The sequence below is a fragment of the Thamnophis elegans genome, chromosome 1 (genome assembly GCF_009769535.1).
Source record: "Thamnophis elegans isolate rThaEle1 chromosome 1, rThaEle1.pri, whole genome shotgun sequence".
In the NCBI taxonomy this organism is placed as follows: domain Eukaryota; kingdom Metazoa; phylum Chordata; class Lepidosauria; order Squamata; family Colubridae; genus Thamnophis; species Thamnophis elegans.
This window is the reverse complement of record NC_045541.1, coordinates 113,235,519-113,249,847: the sequence shown is the minus strand read 5'-3', so window position 1 is coordinate 113,249,847 and position 14,329 is coordinate 113,235,519. Positions and strand designations below refer to the sequence as shown.

Below are 14,329 nucleotides of genomic sequence, written 5' to 3'. Positions count from 1 at the left end.
CTGGACTCACAGCTATCGTTTGACCACCATTTAATGGCTGTGACCAGGGGGGCATTCGCCCAGGTTCGCCTGGTGCGCCAGTTGCGACCCTACCTGAATCGGGAGGCTCTCACAACAGTCACCCGGGCCCTTGTGACCTCTAGGCTGGAATACTGCAACGTGCTCTACATGGGGCTGCCCTTGAAGAGCACCCGGCGACTTCAGCTAGTACAGAATGCGGCCGCGCGAGTGATTGTGGGTGCACCTCGGTTCACCCGCATAACACCTATCCTCCGCGAGCTGCGCTGGCTACCTGTCGATCTCCGGATGCGCTTCAAGGTGCTATTAGTCACCCATAAAGCCCTACATGGCAGTGGATCTGGATACTTGAGAGACCGCCTTCTGCCAATTACATCCCTGCGACCAATAAGATCACATAGATTAGGCCTCCTCCGTATACCATCGGCCAGCCAGTGTCGGCTGGCAACTACAAGGAGGAGGGCCTTCTCAGTAGTAGCCCCGACCCTTTGGAACGAGCTCCCCGTAGAGATTCGCACCCTCGCCACCGTCCAGGCCTTCCGCACAGCCTTGAAGAACTGGCTCGCCCGTCAGGCCTGGGGACAAGGATAGTTCCCCTCCCGAATGATGAATGTATGTTGTTTATTATTTTATTATATGTCTTATCTTAATGTCTGTATCTCCCCTTCCCCGATTTTATGTGAGCCGCCCTGAGTCCCCTCAGGGAAAAGGGCGGCCTACAAATATTAATAAAATCTCTAAAATCTCTAAAATAAAAAATCAGATACTTTCCTCTTTAAAAAAAGAAAGAAGGGGAGGGAAACCCACATCTCACTTCTCTTGACACTGATCTCTTTGATATTTGTAGGTACAATCTAAATGAAGTGCCACAGAAAAGGTCACCAACTGCAATTTCTTTTGAAGCAGTTTCCCATTTCCTGAGTTATTTATGTGTCTCTGGACTGTGATGAAATATGTAGCTGTGCATTTTTTTTTAACATAATGAAAATGGAAAAGAGGAAAAGGCCAGATCAGTCATTTTGACCTGCTTGATGGTCTCTAGGAGCACAGATGAAAAACTTGTTTGCTCTGACAGGGGAGCAGATTCCCCCATTCTCCCCCCACAAAAAAAATAATTCTTCCCTAACACTTGGTTTTCTACAGGTATCCAGTCCAGTATCACCTGCTGACTGGGGACAGAGACATACATTGCAAGATAAGACCTGGGTTTATAAGACTAGCAAACACCAAAGGAATCAAGGGGAACTTAGAGGAAATCAAGTGGTAAGGAGAAAGGAGTTAATTTTCCTTTCCCCAGAAGGTGCACAATGCCTATTCCACAGCAGCATTTTGCAATGGAAAAAAAGAGTTGATTGCTTCATGCAGATGACTGCAAGGAAACTGCAGTTTCAGAGGTCAGATTACTGAGATGTATTCAAACTTCCTTTGCAGTGGAGAATTGGGCTGTGTAGGCGTGTGATGTGTGTTTCCCCACCCCCCTAAAACTCTGTGGGATATTGAGGCAGAATTAAACATCTCAAAGTATTTTCTCATTTGCTGCAGCTTCCCCCCCCCCTCTCGCTTCTGAAAAGAGCTAAATAAATGTACCTTAAGCTGGAAATTATTACACATCAGTGGAAGAATCAAGTGCTATTACTGGAAGGCACTTGGGGTTTTTTTGCCTGCTCTATTTGATTTGATTGACTTATGGAAAGCAGTGTTCTTTTAGTGACAAAACTTTTTCTTTAAGGGATTGGCACCATGATTCCTATTCTGGGGACTGTAAAGTAGATTAAGTAATTACTTTATATAGCTGCCTACTTGGCAATCATCTGAAGATGGTGCGTATCATTAATAAATAGTCATTAATTTCTTATAAATGGAATACACTAAACAAATAATAAAACAAAAAAACATGAAACAGGGTCAGAAAAAAAACATCCATATTGTTTCCTGGCCCTTTGCCAAAATGAATTTGGGAAAGAATTGGCTGGGCTCACAAATTGGAGTAAGCTATTATTTTGAGCACTTACTTGTTTTGACATGATGTTATGTGCAAACCCATCCAGTATGCTTGTAGCATTACAGTATTTTTAATTTAAATCATATCCTTTTGTTTAGCAAAAGGTTTAGCTGAGCTTGACTTCTAGTGACTACATATAGTTTTCTTGGCAACAATATGAGAATATGAGCTTTTTGGAGGCCAGTCATTAACGTATGGGCATCTACAGGGGATTGGGGAGAACAAGTTTATTGGACATCTATTCTGCAAATAAATAATAAAGGGAGAAAATCATGATTCCCCAAGAAATATTCTTACTACTGTAGAGTAATAGTACAGAAAAAGAAAGAAGTATTTTGTTACACAAGTTAACACTTAAACTAGAATGAAAGAAGGCACAGTAGAAATGTATTTTAAGCTACTTATTGTGTCAGAAGATTTATAGAAGTACTGGCCTCAAAAGGCAAATTACTAGATGCAATGATGATTGATGATTATATATCAATAAGTTGATATTGACTCTTAGTGACCAATTAGATACATTGTCTTCAGGAAGATCTGTTCCTAATTGGTGTTTCAGGTCCCCCAATACTACATTCAGTTTTATTGTAATTCAGTACATCCACTTTGCTGTTAGTCATCACCTTGTTCTCTTTCTTTCCATTATTCCTAGCATGATAGACTTATCCAGAGAAAATGTGTCCAACGTTTACATTCAAAATATGACAATTTGAGCCTGGTCCCATGTGTCTAGAGGGAGAAGACTAGGCTGATTTCTTCAATGATCTATTTGTTTGCTTTAGTTGTACCTGATGTTCTCAAGAATCTTCTCCAATGTGAAAGTTCAAAAGTTTCAAAACTCTTCCTACATCCCAATTTTTCAAAGCCAGCTTTTGCTTCCATAGAGTGTCATGTAGTAATGATTGCCTGTCATTCTGATTTTGGTAGGCATAGATATATCTCGGCATCTGAATATCTGTTCTAAGGCTTTTCATAGCTGCTTTACCAACTGCTATTCTGCAGAGAATTTCTTGGCTGCTTCTTCCTTCCTTTAGGATAGTTCATCCTAAAAGGGAAAAGTTGTCCATAATTTTAACATCTTCACTGCCAATTCTAAGTCTGGTTGCTATGCCTTTATCATTAATTTGGTCTTTTTATATTTAATTTTAATCCTAATTTTTCCTGTGCTCCTTGATTTTAATTAGTGCGGTGCGTAGATATGATTTGCAATTTCAGCTGTCAGAGTAGTGTCATCAGCATTGCATAGGATATTGATGTTATTTCCTCCAGTTTTAAAAACCATGGCGGCTCAGTGGTTAGAATGCTATATTCTGTCCACTTACAGATGTTCAATCCTGATGTGCTCAAGATTGACTCATCCTTTCCAAGATCAGTAAAATGAGGTCTAAGGGACCATATGCTGACGTTGTAAACTGCTCAGGCAGTGCTGTATGGAGCAGTATATAAATCTATTGCTACTGCTATTTAAAATCATGTTCATCTTCTTCCAATCCAAGTTTCTTCAATACATGTTTTGCATGTAGTTGGAATACATAAACAGAAAGTATATATCTTTGTCTTGCTCTTTGGCCAACTCAAAGCCAGTCTGTTTCACCATGTTTTGTACATATAGTAGCTTTCTGATGTTTGTACAGGTGAGGAGAATGAAATGTTCTGGGATTGTCATATTTTTAAGTGCATGCCACAGTTTAAAAGGATCGATATAATTGAAAGTCTTTCTATAGCCAATGAAGCATACATTTCCAGCTTGCCTTCTCTATCTTGGTCTTTGGAAATCATCATTCATCCTAAACAACCTCTTTTAAGTTCATCCCACAGCTTCTCTGGTTCTGCATCAATGGGTTTCAGCATTTTCTGGTGTTCTCTTGCTTCAGATCATACTGTGAATACTGGTTGGCTTTCCCCTTCCACTTTAGCTTAACATGGAATTTGCACTCAAACAGTTTGTGACCTGTTCCAAAGTCGGCTCCATGACACATCTTTGCTTTTATAACTGTGCTCTTTCACCTTTTTTTGTGGGATAAAGTGGGGGGGAGAAGATTGAGGGAGCTTCTGAACTCTAACTCTAAACTGATGCATCCCGAACAACAATTCATAGGTGTGGAGAAGGTTCTGCTAAGAAGCAGCAAAGAGAGTACCATCCTACTCCCCTCTCCATCACTGCTGATCAGCTATTGCTCTAATCTAGTGGGTGTAAGGGAGAGGCAGCTGTAGAAGAAGTAACTTGTTTTAATGCCCTGTGAGGTACTATGTGGGGGGAAGAGGAGAAAGGGCATGCTTGTACTGACAAAAATGCCCAAAAGATGCTGGGTTCATCCCATCTCTTCAGAGTGATCAGAATGCACCAGTGGTGGGATTCAATTTTTTTTACTACCGGTTCTGTGGGCGTGGCTTGGTGGGTGTGGCAGATACTGTAGAATCTCCATTGCCACCCCATTCCAGGAGAAAGATACTGTAAATTCTCCATTCCCTCCCCACCATAGATGGGACAGGGCCAGTCAGAAGTGGTATTTACCGGTTCTCCAAACTAGTCAAAATTTCAGCTACCAGTTCTCCAGAACTGGTCAGAACCTACTGAATACCACTTCTGGAGCGCACCATAATGTGATGCAGATTTCATCCACAACAACAGCAAAACCCTTGGTGGCGCCTGTTGCTTGCTTAAAGGAGAAAACACCACTGTGACAACAGATGAATCAGCAACAACTTTAAGCAGCTTCAAACATGAGCTGGAGATGAAATGGAGATAACTTGATGACCTGGCAGAAAACAAAGCAAAAGACATGCTTATGCTGTGCTTCGGTGTAAGAGGAGGGAAGACGCAAAGGACAGTAGAGAGCTTAGATGAAGTTATTGTTGTTACTTTTTTTTGACAATCCTAAAACCGGAAACCATGTGACCACAGAAAGCTGTTGGCCAAGTGCCTTTGGAAGGAAATCAAGTACTCATTAAATCTTTCACTGCACACTGTAGAATAAGATTTCCTGGTATGCAATGCAGGACTTGTGTTCATCACATTCATCACATTTTGAACTATACATTCTTAGCACCGCAGGAAGAAAATTGCTCTATTTCTGGAATGTGCCTGCAGAATAAACTACATGGCATCCTGCCATTTTCTCCAGATGTTATTGATTCCTGTAAGCTTCTGTTTTTCTCTGCAGGGAAGTTCACAGCAGAGTACCCCCTTCCACACAGGCAACCCCATTTTCAGGGTAATTGTAAGATCTGAAAAATAGTAACATTCACACATCAATGGTACGAGTAATTTTTAACTCTCAAGATTCTTCAGTGTAAGGATTAAACATAGATTAAGCTATGCTGGCTAATTTGTTGAAAGGTCACCTTGCTTCCTCCCCCACACCCACCCCAATCCATTTATTGGTTAGTAAATTTCATTTGATTCTTTTTTCTTGCTTCTATGCCTCATGGTCAAGGCCATGAATTTCCTTTTCTCTTGCCAGCAGGGGGAAAAGGAGGCAGTGACAAATTATCTGCAAATCAAACAATAATTGTTTTGTTATGTGTGTGTTTCCCTGTCATTTCTCAGATCCTGTGTGGGAGGGAAATCCCACGATGGGTGAACCGCCTGGCCTACTTCAGCTCCTGCATTCCTTTCCTGCAAAGCTGCCTCCCCAAGGAATGGCTGACCCCGGCCGCTCTGCAGACTCATATCAACCTTGGCCTTCATAAGGAAGAGCAGGGAGACACGACGGATGAGGAATCGCCATCGACTTCGGCAGCTGCTTCAGCCCCAGGCCCTTCGCGAACCTGCCGGCACACGAGGGTCTGAACTCTGGCTGTGGAAGCGGCCCTCAAATCTTTCCCCTTACCCCACTGGCTGCTCCTCCATCTTTTCCTACAGCTGCTCGATCTTTATCCCACGAAGCCATGGCGCATCCTTGCCAGGGCGAGACGAAACCCTTGCTCTTTTTCAAAGGGCTGCTGTTACTTAAAGCAACGTTTAGAATCGTATCAATAAGTGTCTTGAGATTGAACCTGTGGAGCTGACATTCTTCGTATTGTGAAAGTGAAGGAAAAAGTACTATGATCTCTGGAATGTGACACAGCAGCCCTGAAAGGAAGCCATATTGAGGGACAGATGCTTCGTCTGGAACTCTTTTAATTCTCTATCTCCGGTCATACATGCACAAGGCCTTCTCTCCCATTCTTCCAAAGCTGTATCTCCTTTAAATATTGAAAAGAGGAGCAGAAACTAGAGCCTCTTTCTCCTCCCTCAAACCAGCAGCAAGCTCCAGTTAACTGTCTCTGCATTCTTTTTAAACCACTAGTTTCTTAAAGCCACTGGAAGGGTCAAAGGTGCTCCTATTCAACCACTGCAGATTTTGTGTGTGTGTGTGTGTGAATTCAAATACTGTATAATAGACTAAAGGACACTTTAATCTCCAACTGCAGTAGCAAAAATTATCTAGAAATATGCGCCTGAGTCCGTTGTTTTTTTTAACCAAGAAAGAGAAACTTTGTGATTATACAACATCCTAAATTGTGAAATTCAATTAATGAACATAAATGTGCCACCATGTTAGAAGTACTTTGGAAGTGCTCCAAGTACTCCACCTTGGAAGCACAGGTAGTCCTTGACTTATGGCCACAATTGAACCCCAAATATATGTAGTTAAGTGAGTTTTTCCCTTTTTTATGACATTTCTTGCCACAGTTGTTAAGTGAATCACTGCAACTAATATGTTAGTAACCTGGTTTTGCAAAAGTGGCAAATATCTGTAGCTCAGGTGTAGGATGAGGCAGAAGGTTCATTCTCCAAGCTCGGAGAACGAACCTTCATTCCCAATAACCTGGTTGTTAAGTGAATCTGACATCCCCATTCACTTTGCTTGTCAGAAGGTTGCAAAATGTGTTCACATGACCCCAGGACCCTGCAACGGTCATAAGTATGAACCAGTCGCCAAGCTTCTAAATTTTCATCATGATTACAGGAATGCTGAAAAGGTCATAACTGTGAAAAATAATCATAAGTCACTTTTTTTAGGGCTGTTGTAACCTTGAACAGTCACTAAACTAATTGTTGTAAGTCAAGGACTACCTGTAGTTCTTTAACTGAGATTTGCAGTTTGCCATGTCCCCTTATTTGGACGTCCACGATGCCATTGCTTTGAATCCAAATAGAATAGTAAATTGTCACCTCTTTAAGGAACTGTATTTAATGATGGCAACATGGTAGCACATGCATAGCCATTAATAATACATAATAGTTTCAGCCAGTGGTGAAATTCAAATATTTTTACTACCAGTTCTGTGGGCATGGCTTGGTGGGCATGGCAAGGGAAGAATACTGCAAAATCTCCATTCCCTCCCCACTCCTGGGTGAAAGATATTGCAAAATCCCCATTCCCTCCCCACTCCTGGCTGAAAGATATTGCAAAATCCCCATTCCCTCCCCACTCCTGGGTGAAAGATATTGCAAAATCCCCATTCCCTCCCCACTCCTGGGTGAAAGATATTGCAAAATCCCCATTCCCTCCCTACTCCTGGCTGAAAGATATTGCAAAATCCCCATTCCCTCCCCACTCCTGGCTGAAAGATATTGCAAAATCCCCATTCCCTCCCCACTCCTGGCTGAAAGATATTGCAAAATCCCCATTCCCTCCCTACTCCTGGCTGAAAGATATTGCAAAATCTCCATTCCCTCCCCACTCCTGGGTGAAAGATATTGCAAAATCCCCATTCCCTACCCACTCCTGGCTGAAAGATATTGCAAAATCCCCATTCCCTCCCCACTCCTGGCTGAAAGATATTGCAAAATCCCCATTCCCTCCCCACTCCTGGCTGAAAGATATTGCAAAATCCCCATTCCCTCCCCACTCCTGGGTGAAAGATATTGCAAAATCTCCATTCCCACCCCACTCCTGGGTGAAAGATATTGCAAAATCCCCATTCCCTCCCCACTCCTGGGTGAAAGATATTGCAAAATCCCCATTCCCTCCCCACTCCTGGGTGAAAGATATTGCAAAATCCCCATTCCCTCCCTACTCCTGGCTGAAAGATATTGCAAAATCCCCATTCCCTCCCCACTCCTGGGTGAAAGATATTGCAAAATCCCCATTCCCTCCCCACTCCTGGCTGAAAGATATTGCAAAATCTCCATTCCCTCCCCACTCCTGGCTGAAAGATATTGCAAAATCCCCATTCCCTCCCTACTCCTGGCTGAAAGATATTGCAAAATCTCCATTCCCTCCCCACTCCTGGGTGAAAGATATTGCAAAATCCCCATTCCCTCCCTACTCCTGGCTGAAAGATATTGCAAAATCCCCATTCCCTCCCCACTCCTGGCTGAAAGATATTGCAAAATCCCCATTCCCTCCCCACTCCTGGCTGAAAGATATTGCAAAATCCCCATTCCCTCCCCACTCCTGGGTGAAAGATATTGCAAAATCCCCATTCCCTCCCCACTCCTGGCTGAAAGATATTGCAAAATCCCCATTCCCTCCCCACTCCTGGCTGAAAGATATTGCAAAATCCCCATTCCCTCCCCACTCCTGGATGAAAGATATTGCAAAATCCCCATTCCCTCCCCACTCCTGGCTGAAAGATATTGCAAAATCCCCATTCCCTCCCCACTCCTGGGTGAAAGATATTGCAAAATCTCCATTCCCACCCCACTCCTGGGTGAAAGATATTGCAAAATCCCCATTCCCTCCCCACTCCTGGGTGAAAGATATTGCAAAATCCCCATTCCCTCCCTACTCCTGGCTGAAAGATATTGCAAAATCCCCATTCCCTCCCCACTCCTGGCTGAAAGATATTGCAAAATCCCCATTCCCTCCCCACTCCTGGGTGAAAGATATTGCAAAATCCCCATTCCCTCCCCACTCCTGGCTGAAAGATATTGCAAAATCCCCATTCCCTCCCCACTCCTGGCTGAAAGATATTGCAAAATCCCCATTCCCTCCCCACTCCTGGATGAAAGATATTGCAAAATCCCCATTCCCTCCCCACTCCTGGCTGAAAGATATTGCAAAATCCCCATTCCCTCCCCACTCCTGGGTGAAAGATATTGCAAAATCTCCATTCCCACCCCACTCCTGGGTGAAAGATATTGCAAAATCCCCATTCCCTCCCCACTCCTGGGTGAAAGATATTGCAAAATCCCCATTCCCTCCCTACTCCTGGCTGAAAGATATTGCAAAATCCCCATTCCCTCCCCACTCCTGGGTGAAAGATATTGCAAAATCCCCATTCCCTCCCCACTCCTGGCTGAAAGATATTGCAAAATCCCCATTCCCTCCCCACTCCTGGCTGAAAGATATTGCAAAATCCCCATTCCCTCCCCACTCCTGGGTGAAAGATATTGCAAAATCCCCATTCCCTCCCCACTCCTGGCTGAAAGATATTGCAAAATCCCCATTCCCTCCCCACTCCTGGCTGAAAGATATTGCAAAATCCCCATTCCCTCCCCACTCCTGGCTGAAAGATATTGCAAAATCCCCATTCCCTCCCCACTCCTGGCTGAAAGATATTGCAAAATCCCCATTCCCTCCCCACTCCTGGGTGAAAGATATTGCAAAATCCCCATTCCCACCCCACTCTGGGGCCAGCCAGAGGTGGTATTTGCCTGTTCTCCAAACTACTCAAAATTTTCACTACCAGTTCTCCAGAACCTGCTGGATTTCAGTCCTGGTTTCAGCGGTATCTGGGATGGCAGTGGTAAATGAATGGCAAATATGACCACACAATCAACGCTCTGCCTTTCTAAAATATATATTGTTCATGTAACAGATATAAAATAGGGTGGGATTCAATCTTGCAGTCACCATTTTGACAATTTTGACATACATATTCACATATGAGCACATATACACATACAGAGGTTCTCTTGAACAGCTTAGTATGATATGAGAGTACAGGCACTGGTTTATATATAATGCATTACCTTCTTCATACTATTCCTCTCAGATAAGCAATATCACACAGTTATTCCCAGAAAGGGAATAAGGAATGGTAAGTTAAAAAAAAATTAAAAGTATCAGAAAGGAAAAAAAGAAAAAAGAAAAGGAAATAGAGTCAATGTAAGTACATACCAACATTTACTATATTTTATCATGGTTTTCTATCATTGAAATCTTTGTTTCAACCACGCCATTCTGTGCATTACTTCTTGTTCTCTTGTTTCAGTATCATGATATCATATCTTATCCTATTCTCACTACATTAACTTACTGGCATGCCAGTTCTTATTGCTATGGAAAATATGAGCAAAATCATGTTCTTATATGCTCCTCTCAACCAGTGGTGGGATTCAAAAATTTTAACAACCGGTTCTCTGACCTAATGACTGAATGGGTGGTCATGTGACTGGGTAGTCATGGCCAACTCAACATCACTCACGTCAAAGGATGTCTTGCCCGGCCCCTCCACTCCCAGCCACTCCTTGTCATGACCTCAACATAGCTATAGTTCTGTAAAAATGTTATCCACCTTTTTTCGACTTCATTATCTGCAGAGAAGACAAGCAGATGTTCTGAGTGCTTGATCACTGGAAGTTTTTCAGAAAAGACAGGACAGTCATTTCTCTGAAATGGTATAGGATCCACTACCACCCGAAGGCCCCTTTTAAGTGTTATGCTGTTATTCTGGCACCTTTCCCAGGTCCTCCACTCAGATTTTGGTATCCTCAGTTTTCCTGCCTGAACAGGGGGTTGGACTAAAAGACTTCCAAAGTCCCTTTCAACTCTGTTATTCTGTTATTCCTGAGCTAAATAGCTAAAACCCTCATTGGGTTCCTATCTCTTTTGCTCCCCCTGGACTAATGAATTAAAGAGCTGCCTCTAGGCATTCAATTTAATAAGACTGTTAGAAACCTGCAGTTGAAAGTTCTTCATGCCTTCTTACCCTGAAGATCCAATTTCATTTGGAATTTAATCCCAGGCTGATTGCCCTTTTAGCATTTCTATTGACACTTCTCCAAAATGCACTCCCAAGAAGCCATACCTACTTACCTATGTACCTATCCCCCCCTTTCTCTCTCTCTCTCTCTCACACACACACACACTTTATAATCATAGGCTAGAAGGTACCTTGGAGGTCTTCTAGTTCAACCTTTTGCTCAAAGCACACTTGCAGGTTCGCAGACACCCTGGCTTTTGCTTAAGAACTACAGGCAGCCTTCCCGGCCACACACTGCCTCTCCCACCACCCAATGTGAGATGGGAGGCCTGAGAGAAAGCGCCTGGTCTGGGCACACAGTCCTCCATGATGGAACCCTTCCTGGGAAGCAAAGCCTTGGCCGACCTGTTCTGTCCCAAAGGCCTCAAGGGCTTCCAGACCTTCCATGTGCCTCTGCCAACTCGAGTGCCCTGCCCTTCAGATCCCAATGGGGGCAGCACCCAGCAGTAGTGCCGGTGCTCTGGGAAGACGGGTGGATGTCCTGGGGTTGCATGTGTGCACTGCAGCAGAGCGGCAGTCTTGCTCCCAGTGCAGCGTCTTCCCCGAGAGCTGCCCACCCACCCACTGGCTGGGAAGGAAGAGGTGCATCTCCCCCGCCACAGGCTGCATGTGAGACCAGAGGCGGAGGGGAAAGCGTGTGGGTGGCAGTCACCCGGGGGGCCTGTGGAAGCCAAGCATGCCAAGCCCAAAAGGTGAGCGAGTCTCGCTGTGTCCGTCTGAGGGAGCTCTTCGGCCAAGTGCAGATGATCTCTCTCCCCTGCCATCGGCCGTACCTTCCAGAGCTTCAACGTGCCTCCCCTGGCCTGATCGCCATGCCCTTCAGATTCCAACGGGGTCAGCATGTGGCTGCCTGTGAAGATAAGGCTGACAGCGGGCAGCCCTCGGGGGAGACACTGCATTGGGACCCAGACTGCTGCTCCACTGAAGTGCACACATGCAGCCCTGGGATATCCACCCGTCCTCCTAGAGTGTCACCACTGTCGGGCGCTGGCCCATTGGGATCTAAAGGACAGGGCACTCAGGCCGGTGGATGTGCATGGAAAGTCTTGAGCTCCTCAAGGCCTTTGGGCAGATCAGGTCGTCCAAGGCTTTGCTCCCCAGGAAGGGTTCTGTTGTGGAGGGCTATGTGCCCAGACCAGGTGCTTTCTCTCGCGCCTCGAAAAGCAGTAGGAGGCAGAGGGAGAAAAATAATAGGAAGCAGGGGGAGAGAAACAATAGAAGCAGTGGGAGAGAAATGGATTGAGGCTGAGAGAAGCAATAGGAGGCAGAGGGCAAGAGAAACAGGAGGCTTTGGAGATGACCACCCTTCCCAGACCCGCTTCCCCAATGGGGTGCCGGGCCACGCTTACCTTTGCCTTGAAGCTTCTGCTGCTGGAGGAGGCAGGAGCAGGATGAGGCAGCTGGCAGGCCACACCAGAAGGCAGGCAAGGGGACAGGGCTACATGGGAGGCAGCTAGGCCAGGATTCACTCAGAGGCTCACCCAGGCAGATCAGGGCCGCTCAGCTGGGGAGAGCGCCATGTGGGATTGAGCCATGGTGGCTAAGGAAGGCAAGCTGGATGGCCCACACAGACTGTGTAGTTGAGGCAAGACAGAGAGTAGCAGCAGATATGCTGGATGAGTGGGAGAGATGAGGAGTGACTAGGTGGGGTGGGGCAGGGCCAGCCAGTGGTGGGATTCGGCAATTCGCTGAACTGTGCAGAATCTTAACAACCGGTTTGCCCGAACCGGTCAGAATCAGCTGAAGCCCACCTCTGTTCACAATGCACTTCATACAACCTTTTTGCCAGCATATGCATACCTTAAAATTTAACCTTTCAATTTTCCCCATCTTTTGGAAGCATTCTATCATTCTATCTACTTTATTTTTCTTACCAAATATACATTGATCTTCAAACCCATATATCACATTGCATCACAAAAGCTAACAGTTACAGAAAGCACTGAGCCTGCAGTCAACATAGCATCACTGGTAAACAAAAATACACACCAATGTAGACATCTGCAGCCAACATTTTTCAACCATCCCCATAAGAATTTCTAATCTATTCCTTTGATTTTGTGCATATCTAATGCTCTTTTCATATTCAGCAACCAACTCTGAATTCCATATTTATAGATGTTGTTTTGTAATTCAAGGCTATTTGATGTATCTATACTTCCTTTAAACCAACTTATGTACAACACAGTTTCCTATCCATACACATATATTTCTCAGTGAACAATGTCAATAGAGATTCTCAGAGATCCAGGTCATGGTTGTCCCAAAGGTGCTTTTTCAAAAGTCCAATGTGGGTAAAATGAGGTCCCACACTGTTGGGGGCAATATGCTAACTCTGTAAAACCATTTAGAGACGGCTGTAAAAGCACTGTGAAGCGGTATATAAGTCTAAGTGCTACTGCAACTATTTATGGGAAATAAAAATGATGGGTGGGTAGTACATTAGGCTTTTACATACTTGTCCAGTTTAATCACAAAGCTAAGCTAAGCTGAATGTCTGTGGATTCTCAGTCATCCAAAGTCTTGGTTGCCTTTTTTTTTTTTAAGGAAACTGGATCCTGAACCCTGACAAACTGATCTAATTTTTAAAACTCAACAAAGGGCATCAACATAATAGTACTAAGCATTATTATTTACTATTTAAAATTCCTCTCCACCATTAAAAATTAAGTAAGAATAGCGGCTACTTAAAGATCTTACTATTTTTTTCAGTCATGGCCCTATCTACTACAACCTGAGTATAATAATTGTGGATTTAGCATGAAAAAAGTACAAAAAGTAAAATGAAAAAGCTTACAAATTCATATCTATGTTGTCATCTTTGGTTACCAGGTAGTCAAATTATTGACCAATCACATCTACACTTCAGTCCTAGATTTAGGAATTTATAAAGACAACAGTAGCTCCCATTCTCTTCCCTCTGACATAGCAGAGGTTGTTTTGTTACATGGTCTCTGACATGTCTTAAACATTAGTTCAGTTTTTGCTATTCTTAGTTCTTGGTGTTTTTTCCCTTCTTCTCAGGATTAGTGTCTCCATATTGTCTGTTATTCTGTTTATGTTTCAAATGACCACTGCACTGTCGCTGCTAACCATAATCACTGATCATTTTTTATCATTATTAGAAACATAACAGTGTCTCCTATTAAAGAAAAAAAAATCTAGAGAGATTTTTATATATTTGCTATATAAAACGGCAGCTGAAATGCTACACCATGCCTGATTTTTAGATATTGCAATCATTTATTTGAGCTATATACAATTTCGTTTTTAGGTTTTATTTCAAATAGGCAAAATTCTACCTCTAGGTACCAATACGTCTAGAGATATCTCCCTTGGTGCCTGTCAGATTCCCTACCTCATCTGATTAAACTCTATCTTTAGATT

General features: G+C 43.7%; 1 protein-coding gene across 1 annotated transcript in view; it reads left to right on the top strand.

Moving 5' to 3' along the window:
- Positions 1–6,105, top strand: part of LOC116505739 (deubiquitinase DESI2-like) — a 47,050-nt gene extending 40,945 nt beyond the window's left edge. Inside the window, exon 5 of the mRNA XM_032213114.1 lies at positions 5,571–6,105. Coding sequence (XP_032069005.1) covers positions 5,571–5,813 — 243 coding nt within the window. The 3' untranslated portion in view covers positions 5,814–6,105. The remainder of the gene's footprint in view (positions 1–5,570) is intronic.
- The last annotated feature ends 8,224 nt before the right edge of the window (positions 6,106–14,329 follow it).